This window comes from Schistocerca piceifrons, chromosome 1 (genome assembly GCF_021461385.2).
Source record: "Schistocerca piceifrons isolate TAMUIC-IGC-003096 chromosome 1, iqSchPice1.1, whole genome shotgun sequence".
In the NCBI taxonomy this organism is placed as follows: Eukaryota; Metazoa; Arthropoda; class Insecta; order Orthoptera; family Acrididae; genus Schistocerca; species Schistocerca piceifrons.
This window is the reverse complement of record NC_060138.1, coordinates 220523429-220545765: the sequence shown is the minus strand read 5'-3', so window position 1 is coordinate 220545765 and position 22337 is coordinate 220523429. Positions and strand designations below refer to the sequence as shown.

Genomic DNA, 22337 nt, shown 5'->3' with positions numbered 1-22337 from the left:
GGTGTGTGTGTTTGTCCTTAGGGTAGTTTAGGTTAAGTAGTGTGTAAGCTTAGGGACTGATGACCATAGCAGTTAAGTCCCATAAGATTTCACATACATTTGAACAAGTAGCTGTTTCAGTGTTAGCAAAACATATATTATTCAGAAAGTACCGTAAAAATTGTTATCACGTTTTTAATGCGAACAGAATAGAGTACCGATTAATGGAAGTCGTCGATAATGTAACGCCATACACTGTGTTTATTTTTTTTCCTCTGCTAGTCACGGGTGTAACAATTACATTTGCAACATAGCTGTTGATATGAACTGCAAGTTATTCAAGAAATTAGTGACGTGAAATACTTTTGCTGCAGTTTAAGTGCTTAAAATCGGGTGTGTGCACTTTGGACTTGGCGCTACACAGCGCTACCTCCTCTTACCACAGCTGCATCTGCCTATCGCCGATGTGTGCGCTAACAAGGGAACCTCCCCATCGCATCCCCCTCAGATTTAGTTATAAGTTGGCACAGTGGATAGGTCTTGAAAAACTGAACACAGATCAGTCGAGAAAAGAGGAAGAAGTTGTGTGGAACTATGAAAAAATAAGCAAAATATACAAACTGAGTAGTCCATGTGCAAGATAGGCAACACCAAGGCTAATATTAGCTCAGCAGTGCCGTGGTTAGCGTGAGCAGCTGCGGAACGAGAGGTACTTGGTTCAAGTCCCCCTTGGAGCGAAAAGTTTACTTTCTTTATATTCGCAAAGTTATGATCTGTCCGTTCGTGCATTGACGTCTCTGTTCACTGCAATAAGTTTAGTGTCCGTGTTTTGCGACCATACCGCAAAACCGTGCCATTAGTAGACGAAAGGAGGTGCCTCTCCAATGGGAACCGAAAACATTTGTTCGCAAGGTCATAGGTCAACCGATTCCTCTACAGGAAAACACGCCTGATATATTCTATACGACACTGGTGACGGCATGTGCGTCACATGATAGGAATATGTTGTCCACTCACCTAACTTGTACACTTGGTGAATGGGTAAAAAGATTCTTCTACTCTGCCCGATTTAGGTTTTCTTGTGGATGTGATAATCACTCCAAAAAAAGTGATGAAAACATAAGAGTTTGTCACATAAACTGAAAATAAAAAATTAAAATTTTCGCACTAGGGAAGATTTGAACCAAGGACCTTTCGCGTCCCAGCTGCTCACGCTAACCACGGGACCAGGGCTCTCCGGACATCATATCATCCTTTTGTTACCTATGATGCGCATGGACTACGCAGTTTGTATATTTTGCTTATTTTTTTCATAGTTCCACACAACTTCTTCCTGTTTTCTCGATTGATCTGTGTTCAGTTTTTCAAGGTCTATCCACTGTGCCAACTTATAACTAAATCTGAGGGGGGTGCAATGGGGAGGTTCCCTTGTAAGCAGGAAGAGCTGAACAGACTGCTGTTATAACTGATTCTTCGTGGGACAGAAATGAGTAAGTTTAACATTTTTAAAATACTTGCAGTGCGCCATAGAAGCTAAAACTTTGACAGTACACTTCTTTCGGTGTATTATTCCTGCGTGAAAAATTCCAGTATAGGTTTCGAGTTGTCGGACTGGATCAATCCCTCGCGAGTTACAGGACTTTTTCAAGTTTACAAAAATTAGAAAACTTTTGTGATTCCTTATTTTTGGTGTTTTTAAATGCTCATAGGGCTATGCATGACCTCCCGTTCCTGAAGACACCATGATATTTTCCATTCTCTGTTTATTACTTCGTTTGAGCATAGTTTGTAAATGTAATTACAGAGACTCTTCGATACCCTATCTTACATCAAAGGTAGGAGAGCTTATTTCAGTTACCACATTCCTGCAATGAGGTAACAGATTCTGTCTGTTACATTTCTCTTGTACTCTCCCACATTTCTGCAATAATGCCTTCTTTACTTAGCGTTTTGTTAATTTGAAGCTGACTGATACATTTAATATAATTGTTCTGGTTTAGCTTTGAATATACTCCAGGTACCTGCAAGAAACGGCCATTACCAAAACTAATACACAATTCTGCGCATCAGTTGTATTACCTTTCTTATGAACAGGAGTGACTTTCCAGTTTCATCTTTCCCTCATGTTGACATCTGATCCGAAATACTTTTCAGTACCTTCTGCATCACACATTCTGTGTTTCATGCTTTGTCTCTTGTTCATATTTTCTTCTCTCTCCTCTGGCTGGACGCTCTGATATCTCATTTACTCCATTTTGTATTGTCTTTCTGTGATTTCTAGCTCATTTTCTGACAGTGAAGTTTTTCTGGCGTGACAAAAACGACTTGTTTTTGAAACTTTCCTACGCGTATGCTCTCCTAGCCCCTATCGCTTTTCTTTTGTTCTACTACCGTCACTGCACACTATATTCCTCCTTTCCCTCTGGCTTTCCCATCATCTGTATTCCCACTTTCCGCTTCACCTCCTACCCATCATCTCCATAGTTTCCCCACCTAAGAGACCCCTACCTTTTTTACCCACACCACTCTGCCTCTATGAAACATACTCTCTCCTTCCAGAGCAATTCTCATGCAGTGCAGGTCCTTCAGATATTAATTTAAAGCGCAGTAGTCCAGTGCTTTTTCGTAGGAGAATATCACCACAATGCAGTTGCGATATTTTTTTGTTTTACATTGTATACAGCTTAGTCCTTTTAGCAGTCCATCATTTATTTTTTTTATTGAAAAGGATAAGTCTTCATATTCTGTTTTCTCTCACCTTTGTTACAGCCGGGCGGGGTTAGCCGACCGGTCTAGGTGCGCTGCAGTCATGGACTGTGCGGCTGGTCCCGGCGGAGTTTCGAGTCCTCCCTCGGGCATGGGTGTGTGTGTTTGTCCTTAGGATAATTTAGGTTAAGTTGTGTGTAAGCTTAGAGACTGATAACCTTAGCATTTAAGTACCATAAGATTTCACACTCATTTGAAGATTTGAACCTTTGTTACATCTTTGAGAATTCTCTTGGCTGAAGATCGACGGGGCGGGGGGGGGGGGGGGGGGGAGAGGGGTGTTTGGGTGGGGGTGGGATGGATGAAATAAAAATAAAGAAGAAAAAGCTCTCCAAGCATTTTCTCCAGCACTTTCGTCCATTTCACCAGTATTTCGCGAACCACACGATTCGTCTCTTGTTCCTTTTTAGCTGCGTTGTTGACGGAATCAAAAAAAGTGGGTTGACATATACACTCCTGACAACTAGCTGCGAAGCAGATAACGATCGCCGGCGTGACTGGCAGGAAGAGTTTCGACGAAAATTCCTTGTCGCCCACCTCTGGCGTTCAAAGCAGCCGGCACCCGTGCCGGTAATTGAGGTAATAACTGCCGGAATTGTCAGCCGCAGACGGCGTCACGGCGGGATTAAGTTAGCAGCGGCGCAAGGCCGCCCCCTCCCCGCACCTAGCAACGCCGTGCTCCGCTTCGCCCGGAGCGCATCGCGCCGCAGCGGGCGCTGCCGGGCCGCGCCGGCTCGATCCGCCGCGCGCGACTGACGTCGACAAATGAATATCGACAGCCGGCAGCTGTCATGTTTAGTTGTTAATGCCGCCGTTTGACGCGGGCGCGCTGCCGTCTGCTAATGAACTGGCCGTCACCGCCGCCCCGTACCCCCACCACCGCCGCCGCCGCCACCACACCTACCAACCCCTTCACCCGTCGGTGCGGACGCCGAATGAAAAATCAGTTCGCGCGAAAATCTTCCACCCTTCCGCGGTCGCCACTCTGGCAGACAACGCGCGCTCATTACGCGCGACGCCATTCGCCGGCGCCGCGTCGAATTAAATACCTGTTAGCAGTTTTCCGTGCGGGCCGCGCGGTTTGATGCGGCGTCACGCGGCCACCCCGGCTAATGAAAACAGCCGCTCGGGAAATTGTCGTCTGTCCGGTGGAGCTACCACCCCCTTCTCTCTGCCCCCCCCCCCCCCGCCCCGTCAACTTCCACCACCCGTTTTCCCCGTCGCGGCGTCAATAAATCAAGGCAGGTGAATGAAGGCCGATCCGTTTTTAGCGGCGGCTTGCGGCGTGGCGAGTTAATTGGCGGATTCCTCTCGTGCGCCTCGCGTTGCGGCTTGTAATTGCGGCCGAAATTTGATAGATTTGGCAGTGTCACCGTCAGGTTACACGGTGGCACAAAAGCGCAAAAAAGGAAAAAAAAAGACGAGAGAGAGGCGGACGGCCGCAGCTGTTAATTTCATTTGCGTTTCGCGGGCAGGCGAAACCGCGAAGCGGTCACGGCCGCGGGCGTCTTGTGTAAAATTACTCTCTGTGTCACTGATGTTGTGCGCACTGTTATCTGTCGTTAATCAAAGTCCTTTGTCTTCATCCGCACCCAGCACCTGACAACATAACGTGAGCACGGTTGTTCTACAACCGCAAAACACAGAAAAGCTGTTTCGTCCCGTCATAAAACAATACCCTTTTAGGTCTCATTTACTTTCCTATTTCTAATATCATTAATTGAACTGAAAGGTAGCCTTGATAGTACACACTCCATCTTACTGTTAAGGCTCTGAGCACTATGGGAAGTAACATCTATGGTCATCAGTCCCCTAGAACTTAGAACTACTTAAACCTAACTAACCTAAGGACATCACACAACACCCAGTCATCATGAGGCAGAGAAAATCACTGACCTCGTCTTACTGTTAAGGTCATTTTATGGCGAAAGATGCTGTTCCCTTACTAAGAGAAAATGTTAGCCGAATGAAAACACTCATTTATACATAGGCAACAAATAGTCAATATCTCCAAATATTTTACTGCTTCATTTTAAAAGCCCAGCCATTTAACTGCATTTTTATGAATGGGTGACCAAAGTAAGCTTTGACTGCATTTTTTATTTCAGTTGTAGCATATTTAAAAACCTGCCACCTAGTTGGAAGAGAATGTCGCACGTTTTACGATTTTGCATGATAGGACATTGTTCCATATTTCTGACAAAATTTGTTTTGAGGAATGAAACAGGAGTAACAATAATGAGCTAATAAAATGAGCGTAATTTGAGGAAAAAGAAAACAGAAACAATTTGTTTGTTTAAAAAGAAGCTAATAGATGATATGTGAGGTCTTTAGCGGAAAAAGGCGTCCCACTAACTCGCTGTTCCAGGTGGGAGGGCATCGGAACAACTTCCATCCCGTCTCAGACGGAGCAGCAGTTTGCTTAGATCTAAATACGAATTGTATTGAATTGTATTATCTAAAATTTTTCATTATATAGTATATATCAAATTAGTATACTAGTCACATATTAATTTTACTGTTACCTTCATTGTTAGGGCAAGTGCTCTGCTGCCACTCGGCCAAGAACTTCTTCCTAAACTGAATCACTGATCTGGTCCGAGTATTTCTCACATTCGCGACAATGTCCATTAATTGTCTAAGTAGGAGGCTAACAGCTACAAATCTGCAATTTCAAACATGAGAACTCTCATAATCTTCCCAATATTGGCACTGTCGTTAAGATCAGGCCTGTTTGCAACTACAAGGTCTGAAATATTTCCATTCCGTATGATTTGTCGAACTAGTTACTCAAGACAATCTTCGGAAAATGTGGTCAGAACTAATGCACACATCTGTCTATTCCACCGACAATTGATCCATAAACGTGACAGCTGTTGTACCACGAAGTTCCCAAGCCGGCTCCACAACGTGAAGCCAGGCGAAAGGCAAACTTACCCTCCAAATTCCGCCAGAGGTGGAAAAGAGCTGATCCAGTAAGGGAAAAGCTTTGTGCTGTGGCAATGTGGCGAGCGTGGTTAACATACCCCGAGACCTGATGCTTGCTGCCTGGACCACATAAGTGACTGGAAGTCACCAGATGAGCAAGGATAGATAGTAGCTCCCATACCTGACAAGCAACAGGAACCGCAATTGATTTGGACACTGGATGAAAAGAGATTGTTTACTCTTGAATGCTATGCAGAAGCAGTGAATGAAAGAAGAAGAAGAGGATGCAAAAAAAAAAAAAAAAAAAATCAGATGGTGGATGTATAAAGGTAGAAAACAACTATGAGGAAACGAAGGGGATAGAAAATGACAAGACTAGATGGAGAGGTAAATGTGATGACCTACCCTGTGACAGAGTACTGATGATGACGATGATGATGATGATGATCATCATCATCATCATGATAGATATCTAGTACGAGGGGAATTCAATAAGTAATGTAACACATTTTTACAAAAAGCATATTCGTTTTATTCAGAAACCCAATACATCACATGATTCCCCACTATTTTGGCTAGAAAACCATGTTTTTCAACATAATTGCCGTTCAGTGTGACGGCCTTGCGCCACTGTATGTTGTTGTTGTTGTTTGTTTGGAGGGAAGAGACCAAACAGCGAGGTCATCGGTCTCTTCGGATGAGGGAAGGATGGGGAAGGAAGTCGGCCGTGCCCTTTCAAAGGTACCATCCCAGCATTTGCTTGGATCGATTTAGGAAAATCACGGAAAACCTAAATCAGGATGGCCGGACGCGGGATTGAACCGTCGTCCTCCCGAATGCGAGTCTAGTGTGCTAACCACTGCGCCACCTCGCTCGGTCGCTGTATGTTGACATGGTACCACTGTACTGGTCGATGCCGGAGCCAACATCTTGCTGCATCAGCAACCTCCCAATCATCCCTCGTACTGCGAGGAGTGCATCGTCCACTGGGACAAACAGATCAGGGGGTGTGAGGTCCAAGCGGTGGAGTGGATGAGCAAGAACACTCCACTGACATTTTGCAAGCTCCTGTCGGATGCGTAGATTTGTGTGAGGCGTTTTGTTGTCATGGAAAGGGAAAAGATCGTTTGCATTTTCATGGCGACAAACATATTAAAGTCATTTCTTCAGATAATAGCACAGTTCATTTCAGAGTTGATAGTTGCACCATGAGGGAGATCATCAAACAGAATAAAACCTTCTGAGGCCCGGAAGGCCATCGTTGACATTATCCGCTGGGGGCGCGACTTCGAACTTTTTATTCGGTGGAGAGGTGGTGTGGTGCCACTCCATGGATTGCCGTTTTGTATCCGGTTCGGAGTGAGTAATGAACCTATGTTTCATAGCTTGTGGCGAAGTTCGGCAGGAAAATTTCACGGTCAGCATCGTAACGCGCAAGTAATTCCGTACAGATGGTCCGTTGTTGCTCTTTATGGTCTTCCGTTGGGTAGCGAGGAAACCAGTGGGCGCACACCTTTGAGTACCCCAACTGTTCTACGAGTGTATCAGCATCACCAACAGAGACGTCCAGTTGTGCAGCGAGGTGTTTGTGATCCCTCGATCTCCTAGAGTGAGAGTGTCCGCACGTCCTAACACAGCAGGAGTCACAGAATGGTGCGGGAGGTCGGACAGGTTTGAACGATCTTGTTCCGATGGTGACAGACGCAATGGCTCAGCGTGTTTTTCTTCACTACCAAGTCTCCGTAGACATTCTGCAAGCGCCTATGAATATCTACGATGTCCCACAGCAAATTACGCATTTGTTCAACCGAAATGGCCAAGAATAAAATTTTTGCGTTACTTCTTGAAAGCCTTTCATAGGAAGCTCTGTATGTAATACGTAGTGTGTACGTCGATGAAACTTGGTAATGAATGTATCTCATTTGGAACAGGTTGTTAAAAGCTTCAATGTATGATATTTTCGGTTGCTGCATGGTGCCACGGCAAATGCGGCCAAATTGTCTTTGACGACTTTCAGCAATTTTGGGAGAATGGATACTCCCATTTCATATCAAAAGTGCACGATAGAAGGAGCGTTTTCTGCTACTCCCTAAATCTTCTAAAGGGTTTTGACTAAGAGAGGAAGTTTTCAGAGGGTGGAGCATCCCCAAAATTCGTACTCGTAACGGCCACCTGGAGACACGGCACCGCATATCGCTCGTCGGGGTCGCGCCAGAGCGTCGCCACTGGAGCTGGCTTCCAAAATATCGTTCAACTGCATTCCCAAGCTGCTAAGATAAACCACGAGTTTTCAACAGAATTTGCCTAGTTTCATGCGTTTGTTAATACACCCACAGTCATTCAAAATGAGTGGTCATCCATATTTCGGACAGGTGGTTATCTGTACCTGTTGTCCCGACTATCTGTAACTATAATTAAGGTGAGAATAAGGACACACACGTCAAGGTTCGTAGCGTTATCTTCCTCCCTGGTATATAAAATATGGGCGCGAAAAAATATGAGCGAATGTAGGTCGTCGACCGGGGTGGCCGAACGGTTCTAGGCTCTTCAGTCTGGAACCGGGAGACCGCTAAGGTCGCAGGTTCGAATCCTGCCTCGAGCATCGATGTGTGTGATGTCCTTAGGTTAGTTAGGTTTAAGTAGTTCTAAGTTCTAGGGGACTGATGACCTCAGATGTCAAGTCCCATAGTGCTCAGAGCCATTTGAACCATTTGAATGCTGGTCGAGCACAGATACCTTGCCGAACTTGATAAGGCAAAATCACCAATATTAGATGACAGGTTGATTGATTGGCATCCTTCCCATGGACACTATGATCTCTGCTGAACAAGCGTGTTGCTACCACTGCATTTATGACTCCATGACGGTCAAGGAAGTGGTGATTTGTAACTCTTGACCAACAAACCATCCTGCAACGAAATCTTAATACATACATCCAAAAAAAGTTTTGCATTGTCCCGGTTCCCAGAACTCCTGAAGCTAGACGTTGACTGTGGATATTGTATCACAGATGTAAACCACAATGCATGAGCAGCGCGTATTAGACGGAGGGCGTCCGACAGCCGATCAGTTCCAGCCATTCCGCCAGAAAGGAGCTTCACGGCTCGTGTTGTCTGTAGTTCAACCATGCCTAAACGGCCAGTACCGCCGTTCGACCGCGTCCGAATTGTTACTTAGTGCCAGGAAGGGCTCTCAACAAGCGATGTGTCCAGGCGTCTCGGAGTGAACCAAAGCGATGTGTTCGGACATGGAGGAGATACAGAGAGACAGGATCTGTCGATGACATGACTCGTTCAGGCTGCCCACGGACTACTACTACTACAGTGGATGACCCTATCTACGGATTATCGCTCGCAGGAATACTGACAGCAACGCCACCATGTTGAATAATGCTTTTCGTGCAGCCACATAACGTCGTGATACGACTCAAACTGTGCGCAATAGGCTGCATGATACGCAACTTCACTCCTGCCATCCATGGCGAGGTCCACTTTTGCAACCACGACACCATGCAGCGCGGTACAGATGGGACCAACAACATGCCGAATGGATCGCTCAGGACGCTCAGGACCGCTCAGGACGTCACGTTCTCTTCACCGATGAGTGCTGCATATGCCTTCAACCAGAAAATTGTCGGAGACGTGTTTGGAGGCAACTCGGTCACGCTGAACGCCTTAGACACACTGTCCAGCGAGTGCAGTAAGGTGGAGGTTCCCTGCTGTTTTGGGGTGACATTATGTGGGGCCGACTTACGCCGCTGGCTGTCATGGAAGGTGCCGTAACGGCTATACGATACGTGTATGCCATCCTCCCACCGATAGCGCAACCATATCGGCAGCATACAGGCGACGCATTCGTCTTCATGGACGACAATTCGTACCCACTTCGTGCATATCTTGTGAATAACTTCCTTCAGAGTAACGACACCGCTCGACTAGTGGCCAGCATGTTCTGCAGACCTGAACCCTGTCGAACATGCCTGGGATAGATTGAAAAGGGCTGTTTATGGACGACGTGACTCACCAACCACTCTGAGGGATCTACGCTGAATCGTCGTTGAGGAGTGGGACAGTGTTCAAAAACAGTGCCTTGATGAGCTGGTGGACAAAGGAATGCATCAGTGGAAAAGGACGTGCTATTGGCTATTAGAAGTACCGGTGTGTACAGCAATCTGGACCACCACCTCTGAAGGTCTCGCTCTATGGTGGTACAACATGCAAAGTGTGGTTTTCATGAGCAATAAAAAGGGCGGAAATGATGTTTATGTTGATCTCTCTTCCAATTTTCTGTACAGGTTCCGGAAATCTCGCAACTGAGGTGATGCAAAACTTTTTTTATGCGTTTAGTTGTAGCCTGAAGAGTACTGAAAACATCTTAGAGAAGGTTAAGCCGCGAGAGAGTTTGTAATCTGCTTACAACAGCTAGTTTAGTAAAAATAGCCTGAATTCTGTACCCAAGGAGAAAAGGTGTTTCCATTTTCCGTAAAGGTGAAAAGAAAACTACTGCAAAACGTCTGAATGAATTGCTGAAATACGTAGGACTCTTACGACCTTCTGGCATTATTACAAACTGAAGATGCCGAATATACTACTGAAGACTGTAACGTCAATATTGGCGTAATTAATTCCATTATTGCATAAGACCTGCAAGATGATTTACGAGACGTCGCATCTTGATGCTCTTGAACCGCATTAATTTGTTCTTGAATGTTGATACCAGAGTTTCGAAACACATGGTGTCTAAAACTTAAATGTAGACTTGTTTCACTTCACTGCAATACATGAATTAGGGCTTGCAAAGAGACCAGAATTTGATATTGTCCAAGGTGGAACAAAATTATTTAAGAGAAAAAGTAATTTTGGAAACAATACTGATGTATGATTTCACCGATTCCATTTTATTACAATGAAAACAAATCAAAAAGCTTATGATGAAGACAACCAGAGCGCAATCGGAAAAAATGGGGGCTCATTCATCGATCTGTGAAATACGTTGCATCTGAACAGAGAGCGTATACTAATATTTTATATTGGGCGTATAAGTTTTTGACGTATTACAGCTAGGACCTTAGAAAATATTCTGGTAGACATAGTCGTTTCACGAATAAAGTTATCCTCGTTGTGTTGGATGAACGCCTGACATTTCATTTGATAAGTGAGATGAGATAAACGTCTTACGTTTCGCAACAATGAAAGGAAGATTGATGCTCAAAACTCCCTCGGGTCGTTGCCTGGTAACAGCCGTTTCTTATAAGTTGCTACCACATTTCGCAGCTAAAGCGCCCTGGAGTGACGACTTCGTTCCTGCCACGAGTGGTCTAAGTTTCATCGAGTGCGGGTTCCCAGCATCGGAACCTGGAGTCTGCGCCTCTGCCTACCGTCGGAAATTGCTGAGTATCAAAGTATGCCACCGCAGCTTCGGTCGTACAATCTGTAAGTACACTCAACAGCAACGTAGCAGAAGATGTTATAAGGGAGGTTATGACGCAGTAGTCTTTGAGCCTAAAAACTTAGAACTCAGCATCTCAAGGAATAGCAATGAGACGAAAGGACATGGCATTTCTATGCAAAGAGAATAATAACACTAAAATTGCCGCGATTTATCATTGTCCCCTGGACATTACATGATCCTCAAGAGGGTGGCAATGCATACTGCGTAACGTGCATCGGTGATTAACTAGAGTTCACGTAGGCCGGCAACTCACATCCAGATCACTTTGCAGTTAGACTCAGTTTCGACCTCGATAGACACAATATTTTTGTTGACTGCAATGAACATTCCCCATCGTGTAGCATATAACCTGGCTTTCATGTACATTACGTGCCTCGTTAAATATTTCAGAGCTTTCTCCTTTGATTTCTATCCAGCTCTCGGTTATGAATATGATTTGAGGTCAACAGCTTTCCTGGAGGGTGGTAAATTCAAGAAATTTGTTACAAAGGCTTCTGCAGTTTACTGTTACAATTTGAGTGTTCGAAGTACATTTCCTTTGCATACAGGTTTATTTAGTTCTCCGTGTATCAAACGGATAGTACTCATGAGAGGATCTCAATTTATCGTTCAGTCTCAAAAACCAGCATGCACACTACTCAAGTATTTTACTATCCGAGAGTCTACTTCCTTTGTGTAGTACACTCATGGACTATGAAGGGAAGTCCTACAATTCTCCACCGCTTTAATCAGGTCCAGAAATCTGCAGCCAAAACCGTCACAGAATTGACAGAGCCTCTGGTCGAGACCCTCCATTTGGGCCCAAACAAAAGGACTCGGATTAAATCTGGGAAAGAGACAGTCAAATTTAAGCTGTGCTTACACCCTGTGAGCGAAGCCAGCAGACTTCATTTCTGCGATCCACCCGCACAAAGCTATCCTCAACAACTGAGGATTGCTTCAGAACCCAAGGAAAAGGCGTCATTGGCACCGACGTGAACCACGACTTGAAGATGATTGCGTCCTATACCCTCGATGGCCGCTGGCAGGGCCTCCACCACATCTCGGTTGAGGCCCACCGGCAGACATACCGAGCACGCATTCGACTTCTTTCCAGACCTGGATGCTTTTTTTCTGAAGAGACTCCATAACAAGCTTAACATTTGACCTTCTGATAATTAGCAAACCCCTCCTCACAAGTGCCTGCCTGGATCTTACTAAAGGAGCAACCACAGTTAATGTACGAAGCCAGAAGACAAGTTCCCGCATTGAATTTCCACTATTACGCTATAAGGCCCCTCTACAGTAGAGCCCGTGGGTTTGTGCAAGTGACATTCGAGGTGCCTCCTGTGATGTCCCAGTTTCTCTGCCACCACTACACCCCAAGGCAGTAGGGCTACAAATTTCCATCCTCAGCAGTCATTACACTACCATGTTAGCAACTGCTGCATGTTCTAACACATGTAGCACTAGTTTGTTCTTCCTTAGATTAAGGCTTCCCATATACTTATTTTCTCTTCAGTTTTCCTATGAAACTTTTCATTTCTTAATCTCGTTTCAGTGCACATGTGTCTCTATCACTGTGGTTGAACGTTCGATCCTCCCGTCTTTAAGTGATGTGTTCTTCTAATTTTATGTAGTAGATCTTGGATGTAGACTTAGCATATGCCGTCTTTTGCATCTATGGCATCATGGCAGCTGAATGACTATTGTGATTCCTGTTCTCAAGAAAAAATAAGTTTTTAATCTTGTTTCATTTTTTTGTTACTTGTTTTTCATTATACATACTTTCTCCAAGATTCAAAAAAAGTATCATATTGAAGATAAAGTGCATTAAAATTTTTCACACTAGAAAATAGTATGTTTCTGAATGTAATTGTGCCTGTAGGCGTTATTTTTTATGACAAAAGTTGAAAAACTATATCAAAAGTCCTATTTCGTGTTTGTTTTAGCTTTTTATTCTGTATGTGTTGTCTTGTGTTGCTATCTGATAATTATGTTTAGGAATGAGTAAAAATTTAACACCTAACTGATACATACTTCAGAAAATTGTGCTGTTTTTTTATATATCAGCTTCAAGTTGAATTTAAATCTAGTAAATTCTTTGAAACTTGTGTGTGTGTGTGTGTGTGTGTGTGTGTGTGTGTGTGTGTGTGTGTATTGAAACATAGACTATTCTCATACGAAATGGTAAAATAAGCCCCATGAATGAATGAAAAGTTTCGTGAATGCGACAGATTGGTTTTAATGTGTTTTAGATTTCCGTTTATAGTGTCCAGCTATGCTATGAGGCAGTTGTCAGAGTTGTAGACTCAAAAATTCAGAATGCAAAACATTGTTAACCAGGTGAAAGACTAATTTCCTTGCGCACATGTTACTGTGGAAGTTCGGTGAATCTCTTAAACCACAAATCTCATGTCACCGCCCAGCAACATTTCATACGTAGCCTTACGTTACTTAGTTGCAAAAATCTAACCAGTACGAGTAGAGAATGAGATTCTCACTCTGCAGTGGAGTGTGCACTGATATGAAACTTCCTGGCAGATTAAAACTGTGTGCCGGGTGGAGACTCGAACTCAGGGCCTTTGTCTTTCGCTGGCAAGTGCTCTACCAACTGAGCCACCCAAGCACGATACACGACCCGTCCTCACAGCTTTAATTCCGCCAGTACCGCGTCTCCTACCTTCCGAACTTCACAGAAACTCATCTGCAAACCTTGCAGAACTAGCACTCCTGGAAAAAGGCTACTGCGGAGACATGGCTTAGCCATAACCTGGGGGATGCTTCCAGAATGAGATTTTCACGCTGCAGCGATCCGTTACTTCTTCCACATGCATGTACAAACCAACCATTTGCCTTTACAGTCTCACTAGCTTATCACAACATCTCACTCGCTTGTCCAATACACGCAGTAGGTGCCCCTATCAACATGTTATCCACAGAGTAGCAAGAGGAGATTTATGTACCGTCCAAGAGTCTAGAATAGCAAGAACTCATATCAACAATATCATCTCATGAATAAATCACTGTTTCAGCACAGCTATATTACTTTTAGAAGACTTAAAAACGGTAACTTGGCCCCTCCAACCAGTCATTTGTAAGGCAGGAGTGTAAGTTACCAATAATTTCAGTAGCCACAGAATCTACAGTTCTTCAACTGGTGATGCAGCCGTATGCCTTTCGGCTGTCTTCCGAGTCAACAGGAAAACTAGACCTACAGTACTCGCAACCGTCGTTTCAAACACGAGAGCTTCTCCTCTGTGCTTACAACTTCAGAATGCACAAGATTCAGAGATGTTCGGGATGTTCGGTGGCAAAGAGCTTTGTATATGTATTTGTGGTTGAACGCTCTTTCCATTCTGAGATACCTATGTATGAACAGGAGTTGCACTGTAGCAACTTCTGTGTGAGTTGATCAAAGAAAGTGCCTGAGTCCATACTTCGTCAAGCCTGAAACAGAGTCTTTGTATAAATGAATTTTTACAGCTTCCTTCATCACCGAGTCTGTCAGTCCACTCGACCCGAAAACTAGACGGACTTAAGTCCGTCTCCGTAACTAAGTACCCAGAGTATCTGACTACTATGCTGGAAACCATGTTCAATGCCCTGCACCACTAGGGATGTTTTTTGTGGAAGAACTGGAATGGAGTGCAGGTAGCCTCGTGGCGCCAGTTAAGGAGTTACTTGAGTAAGAAGCAGCGGCTGTAAGGTGTGTGAAACACAATGGCCAGGAGACTTATTGCACCTCCATACCTCACCCAGACGACGCTACTGGCGAGGATGACACGGCGGTCGGTCGTTACTGAATTTGTCCGACAAAGCCTGTAGCCGAAGCAGATTAAAAGACTGAAACATCAATTGAAGAAATGGAGTTCCTGTGGTTGCTCTGCAGAAATCTAATGGATAAGTCATTATGATGAGATCGTACAATAAACGCAAGGGCACCCTAGACCACTACTCCGAGGACGAGCCGTATGGCAGACTGCAGTCAGATTGATATACTACGGCCGTCTGGGACATCTCTAGTTCAAAGCGGGACTCGTCACTGAAGACAATCCCAGTCTACTGAATTTGATTCTAGGCTAAGGCCGGTATGGAGACTTCCCAGACAGCGATGGAATACCAACCTAACTGTCGCCGGCCATACAGGCGGGGAACCATGAGTGGTGATGGTCTGGGGTGCCATTTCTTCTCATATCAAGATCTCTTCGGATGTCATCTGCGTTAACCATACACCACAGCGGCACATCGACGATATTCAATGCCCAGTTTTGTTCCCCTTTATGGCAACCAATCCTGGGCTTACATTTAAACAAGATAATGGTCCTCCCTCCGCCCCCGTATATGGCAAGAGTTTCTACTGCTTGTCGTCGTATTTGACAGACCTCAAATTGGCCAGCAAGGTCGCTGGATGTCTTCCCAGTTGAGAGCGTTTGGGGCATTATCGGCAGGGCCTTCGAACCAGCTCGGGATTCTGTCGATCTAATGAACCAACTGGACAAAATCTGGCACGATATCCCTCAGGAGAACATCAAACAACTCTCTCAATCAGTACCAAGTCGATTTATTGGTTGCATAAGGGACAGAGCCGGAGGAAAGTGTTGTTGGCTTGGTAGGGTTGTGACGCTGTTTTCCTGGAAACCAGTTTCTCTGAAGAAAAAAAGCACTCCGACTTCAGGCCACGAGTGGCCTACCGGGACCATCGGAACGCCGTGTCATTCTCAGTGGAGGATGCGGATAGGAGGGGCGTCGGGTCAGCACACCGCTCTCCTGGTCGTTATGATGGTATTCTTGAGCGAAGCCACTACTATTCGGTCTAGTAGCTCCTCAAGTGGCAGCACGAGGCTGAGAGCACCCCGAAAAGTGGCAACAGCGCATGGCGGCCTGGATGGTCACCCATCCAAGTAGTTTTTTCTGAAACTGTCATCAATTGTTTGTTGTACATGTCTTTTCTCTGTCTTAAAATTTGTTACGATAAAAATGCAAGACGATATTTCAGTTTTCCGTTAGCGGAAATGCTGGCCATGCTACTCTTGTCGATAGAGCACTTGACTCCTACCGTAGGGTCTCAGGTTCAGTCCTAGATCGAAGCGGGAATTTTTCCTCGTCCCATACACAGTCTACCTGCTATCACATGCGTGCTGGAGATTTTTCCCGGGAACAATTGGTAATCAGCGTTTGGCGTCATTGGCCTGGAGGCCCCTTACGGGGCAGGTCTGGTACAGGTCTTATTACATTCGACGCCACATTGGGCGACCTGCCCGCCTGAACAAATGGTGCCTGGGGCGATGTGACGTCCACCCTCCGCCTGCTAGAGCCGTGATGACTTACAGTCATGCCAATAGCAAAAAATGGTTCAAAAGGCTCTGAGCACTATGCGACTTAACTTCTGAGGTAATCAGTCGCCTAGAACTAATTAAACCTAACTAACCTAAGGACATCACACACATCCATGCCCGAGGCAGGATTCGAACCCGCCACCGTAGCCGTCACTCTGTTCCAGACTGTACCGCCTAGAACCGCACGGCCACTCCGGCCGGCCATGCCATCAGCAGGGTCAGGAGCTTGCGTGACAACTGTACTTTACTTTACTTGTAAGGGCGTAATCGAGGATGACGGTGAAGAAATGATTGACACGCTGCAGAAAGAAATGGGAGAAGTGAACTTCGTCGATCTGATGTAGAGCCAGTAGTAGTAGTAGTAGGGTGAGATTGAGCAGAGAGAGGCGAGTAAAGCACGAAGTGTCGCAGAATGATGCAGCTGCTGGACCACCACTCTCAGAACACGAGACGAGGCATTCAGCACGGGATACACGACAGATAGGCCGCTCCAGTGGATCGCGAGGTGAGTGATGTTCCGATGCGCTCTGGTGCGGTGGCGGGCAGCAGGTAAGTGCGCCCGTTTCGCGGGCTCCGCTGCGCCATCTGTCAAGGCGCGGGTCAGCGGTGGACGGCGTGACCTCAGCGCCGGCCAGCTGACTGGCCGCGTCATATATAAGCGTCCCGCGGAGGCGGCGCCGCCATGCGTTACCGAAGCCTTTTTATTAAAAGAATTCCGAGAAGCTCCTGCGCAGGGGGAAGCTGATGTAGAGGGCCCTGGCAAAAAATATACATGTATAGAGAAAAAAAAGGACGGAAAAGGAAGGCTGGCAGGCGTATATCTCGGCCGACGGCCGGGAAATGCGATACAAGCCGCCGGCGTGCTGCCGCAGGGTAATTGACTGCAATAGATTTCTCCCGCGAGGGCGCAGGAGGCGGCGATGTGCGCGCCGGGTATCAGCTGTACGTCATGCGCGCGTAATTAAGTTGTTAGTGACCGGCTGCGCACTTGTGACGGATTTACGGTGGCCGGGCGGGACTGCTCGTTACAAAGAGAGCCAGCGCGGTGGGAGCGCGCGGTCACTGCCCGCCACCGGCTTACCTGCCCGCCTACCTGCGCTGCCGTCGCCGAAACTCGCGTCTCTTTCTGGGCCGTAGCGCTCGGCGGTGTCACATTCGCCTATTTCGAAGCAAGTTCATAAATACAAAGTCGGGAGCCGATTGCGGAAACCCGTTTGCTGAGCGTGGAATAGCAAATCTGACAGTAAAATTTACGCCGAGGCAATTCCAGTAACTGCTGATTTTACTGTCATAAACTACGTAGTGTCTTCTTGACCATCTATTGCCTTCTTCTCGAAAATCAGAAGGTACCATTCTTACCAAGACCCCAGAGGGTAATTCAAAAAGAAAGAACAGATTTCCATTGTTTATTACAAACGGCACTACTGGCCATTAAAGCTGCTATACCGAGAAGAAATGTAGATGATAAACGGATATTCATTGGAGAAATATATTATACTAGAACTGACATGTGATTACATTTTCACGCAATTTGGGTGTATAGATCCTGAGAAATCAGTGCCCAGAACAACCACCTTTGGCCGTAAAACGGCCTTGATACACCTGGGCATTGAGCCAAACAGAGCTTGGATGGCGTGTACAGATACAGCTGCCGATTCAGCTTCAACACGATACCACAGTTCATCAAGAGTAGTGACTCGAGTATTGTGACGAGCCAGTTGCTCGGCCACCATTGACCACACGTTTTCAGTTGGTGAGAGATCTGGAGATTGTGCTGGCCAGGGCAGCAGTCGAACATTTTCTGTATCCAGAAAGGCCCGTACAGGACCTGCAACATGCGGTCGTGCATTATCCTGCTGAAAGTAGGGCTTCGCAGGGATCGAATGAAGGGTACAGCCACTGGTCGTAACACATCTGAAATGTAACGTCCATTGTTAAAAGTGCCGTCAATGTGAGCAAAAGGTGAGCGAGACGTGTAACCAATGGCACCCCATACCATCACACCGGGTGATACACCAGTATGGCGATGACGAATACACGTTTCCAACGTGCGTTCACCGCTATGTCGCCAAGCACGGGTACGACCATCATGATGCTGTAAACAGAACCTGGATTCATCCGAAAAAATGACGTTTTGCCATTCGTACGCCCAGGTTCGTCGTTGAGTATACCATCGCATGGTCTCCGAGCTGATTGTCTATGCTCCTGCAAACGTCGTCGAACTGTTCGTGCAAATGGCTGTGGTCTTGCAAACGTCCCCATCTGTTGACTCAGGGATCAAGACGTGGCTGCACGATCCGTTACAGCCATGCGGATGAGATGCCTGTCATCTCGACTACTATTGATACAAGGCCGTTGGGATCCAGCAAGGCGTTCCGTATTACCCTCGTGAACCCACCGATTCCATATTCTGCTAACAGTCATTGGATCTCGAACAACGCGAGCAACAATGTCGCGATACCATAAACCGCAATCGCGATAGGCTACACTCCGACCTTGATCAAAGTCGGAAACGTGTTGGTACGCATTTCTCCTCCTTACACAACAACGTTTCGCCAGGCAACGCAGGTCAACTGCTGTTTGTGTATGAGAAATCGGTTGGAAACTTTCCTCGTGTCATCACGTTGTAGGTGTCGCCACCGGCGCCAACCTTGTGTGAATGCTCTGAAAAGCTAATCATATGCGTATCACAGCATCTTCTTCCTGTTGGTTAAATTTCGCGTCTCTAGCACGTCATCTTCGTGGTGTAGCAATTTTAATGGCCAGTAGTGTATTAGACAACCTGACCATGCTCATCCATAGGCCAAAGCTGTACGACCATGAGTAATCTAAAAGTGCTCATATAAAGCATCTAAGGAATTTAATTCGATTCTTCTAGCAGGAGACTGCTTCAAAAGGCTTTCTACCTAACAAACATACCACAGCAAAGCTTTCACCTTCATATAAATCCTATCGGTGAGACGCTAGGTACAGGAAGAGCTATACACTCCCCTTTCGGATGTATATTACTTACTGCAGTATACAGTCTCATTACAGTGAGCACTTGTCAAAATCCTGCATAATCACGTTTTGCAGCACGGGTCGCTGCAAGACATGCAGGAAGAGAGTCAGTGAGGACCTGGGAGGTACCGACAGGGATGTCGAGCCATGCCGACTCCTGTGCCGTGGGCAGCAGCACGTACAGCCCCGTCAAGGTGGTCCCACAGATTCTTGGTTGGATTTAAATCAAGGAGTTTGATGGCCAGGGGAGTACCGTAATTTCATCCTGGTGCTCTTAGAACCTGGCACATACACTTTCAACTGTGTGACACGTTGCACTTTCCTACTGGCAGCTGCCACCATGGCAACGAAAAACAAACTGCATGTGTAGGTGGACGTGATCCCCAATGATAGATATACGCTTGCGTTGGTCCACGATGCCTTAAAGAATGACAGGATCAGTCAGGGAATGCTGTGAAAGCATTCCCCAGACCACAGATCATAACGCTCACTCCTTGTTCGCTTTCAGAAGTGTCGCTCCTTGCACGCCAATGACCAACTGTCCTACGAGGCGTAAAACGTGATGCATCTGAGAAAGCTGGTTGTCATCCCTCACCGGGCGTCCAGTTGCAGCACTGGATAGCAAATTCTACAGCTGTCAACATGGTGCATGAGCCAGGTGCCTGTAGTGGAGGCCCATACGCCGCAACGTTCGCTGAGTGGTCATTGAGGAGACGCTACATCTACATCTACATCTACATTTATACTCCGCAAGCCAACCAACAGTGTGTGGCGGAGGGCACTTTACGTGCCACTGTCATTACCTCCCTTTCCTGTTCCAGTCGCGTATGGTTCGCGGGAAGAACGACTGTCTGAAAGCCTCCGTGCGCGCTCTAATCTCTCTAATTTTACATTCGTGATCTCCTCAGGAGGTATAAGTAGGGGAAAGCAATATATTCGATACATCATCCAGAAACGCACCCTCTCGAAACCTGGCGAGCAAGCTACACCGCGATGCAGAGCGCCTCTCTTGCAGAGCCTGCCACTTGAGTTTATTAAACATCTCCGTAACGCTATCACGGTTACCAAATAACTCTGTGACGAAACGCGCCGCCCTTCTTTGGATCTTCTCTATCTCCTCCGTCAAACCGATCTGGTACGGATCCCACACTGATGAGCAATACTCAAGTATAGGTCGAACGAGTGTTTTGTAAGCCACCTCCTTTGTTGATGGACTACATTTTCTAAGCACTCTCCCAATGAATCTCAACCTGGTACCCGCCTTACCAACAATTAATTTTATATGATCATTCCACTTCAAATCGTTCCGCATGCATACTCCCAGATATTTTACAGAAGTAACTGCTACCAGTGTTTGTTCCGCTATCATATAATCATACAATAAAGGATCCTTCTTTCTATGTATTCGCAATACATTACATTTGTCTATGTTAAGGGTCAGTTGCCACTCCCTGCACCAAGTGCCTATCCGCTGCAGATCTTCCTGCATTTCGCTACAATTTTCTAATGCTGCAACTTCTCTGTATACTACAGCATCATCCGCGAAAAGCCGCATGGAACTTCCGACACTATCTACTAGGTCATTTATATATATTGTGATAAGCAATGGTCCCATAACACTCCCCTGTGGCACGCCAGAGGTTACTTTAACGTCTGTAGACGTCTCTCCATTGATAACAACATGCTGTGTTCTGTTTGCTAAAAACTCTTCAATCCAGCCACACAGCTGGTCTGATATTCCGTAGGCTCTTACTTTATCAGGCGACAGTGCGGAACTCTATCGAACACCTTCCGGAAGTCAAGAAAAATAGCATCTACCTGGGAGCCTGTATCTAATATTTTCTGGGTCTCATGAACAAATAAAGCGAGTTGGGTTTCACACGATCGCTGTTTCCGGAATCCATGTTGATTCCTACGTAGTAGATTCTGGGTTTCCAAAAATGACATGATACTCGAGCAAAAAACATGTTCTAAAATTCTACAACAGATCGACGTCAGAGATATAGATCTATAGTTTTGCGCATCTGCTCGACGACCCTTCTTGAAGACTGGGACTATCTGTGCTCTTTTCCAATCATTTGTAACCGTCCGCTCCTCTAGAGACTTGCGGTACACGGCTGTTAGAAGGGGGGCAAGTTCTTTCGCGTACTCTGTGTAAAATCGAATTGGTATCCCGTCAGGTCCAGTGGACGCTGTTGGTAATCCCATGGTTCATCTGGGCAGTCATCATTCACCACTGTCATGTATGGCCCGTGGGGCACCACAGTTGCTTCGGGGCCGAGTTTGGATAGCCCACACACTGCATACTTAACCACGGCAAAACGCGAACAGATTACTAACTTGGCTGTTTATTTAATGATCCCACCCTTGGCCCGAAAGCCAAGGGTCAGCCCTTTTGGATGTCAGATAAATCGATCCGTTTCCGCATTACAACAATAACTGTACTGTTATCCGTGTCCCCCTCGATATGCTTTATACCTCCACCACTGTTAATACCGCCACTTGCCGTCCGTGAGGCGTTAATGCACGTTCACATAGACGGAGGTTACATTATAAACAGGGAGAAAGGGATAATGTAGGCAATTTTAGACCTATTGCTACGCCATCACTGTTTGCTAAAGTTATTGAAAAGGTTGTCTATGGAAAGATAATTGATTATTTTATTTCACATTATTTGCTATCGAATGAACAGTTCGATTTTAGAAGTCAAAATGCTATATTCTCTTTTCTCTGTGAGGTGCTGGAGGGTGAAACAAAAAGTTTCGAACACTAGGCACCTATTTGATTAAACTAAGGTGTGTGATTGTGGACCATTACGGGATACGGGGAGTAGCTCACAGTTGGTTCACGTCTTATTTTAACAACAGACAGTAAAAGGTCATTATGTACAGTCTT

The 22337-nt window shown here is 45.9% G+C and overlaps 1 protein-coding gene across 1 annotated transcript in view; it reads left to right on the top strand.

Moving 5' to 3' along the window:
• The first annotated feature begins 3550 nt into the window (after window positions 1–3550).
• Window positions 3551–22337, top strand: part of LOC124802662 (androgen receptor-like) — a 68836-nt gene continuing 50049 nt past the window's right edge. Inside the window, exon 1 of the mRNA XM_047263612.1 lies at window positions 3551–3691. Coding sequence (XP_047119568.1) covers window positions 3551–3691 — 141 coding nt within the window. The remainder of the gene's footprint in view (window positions 3692–22337) is intronic.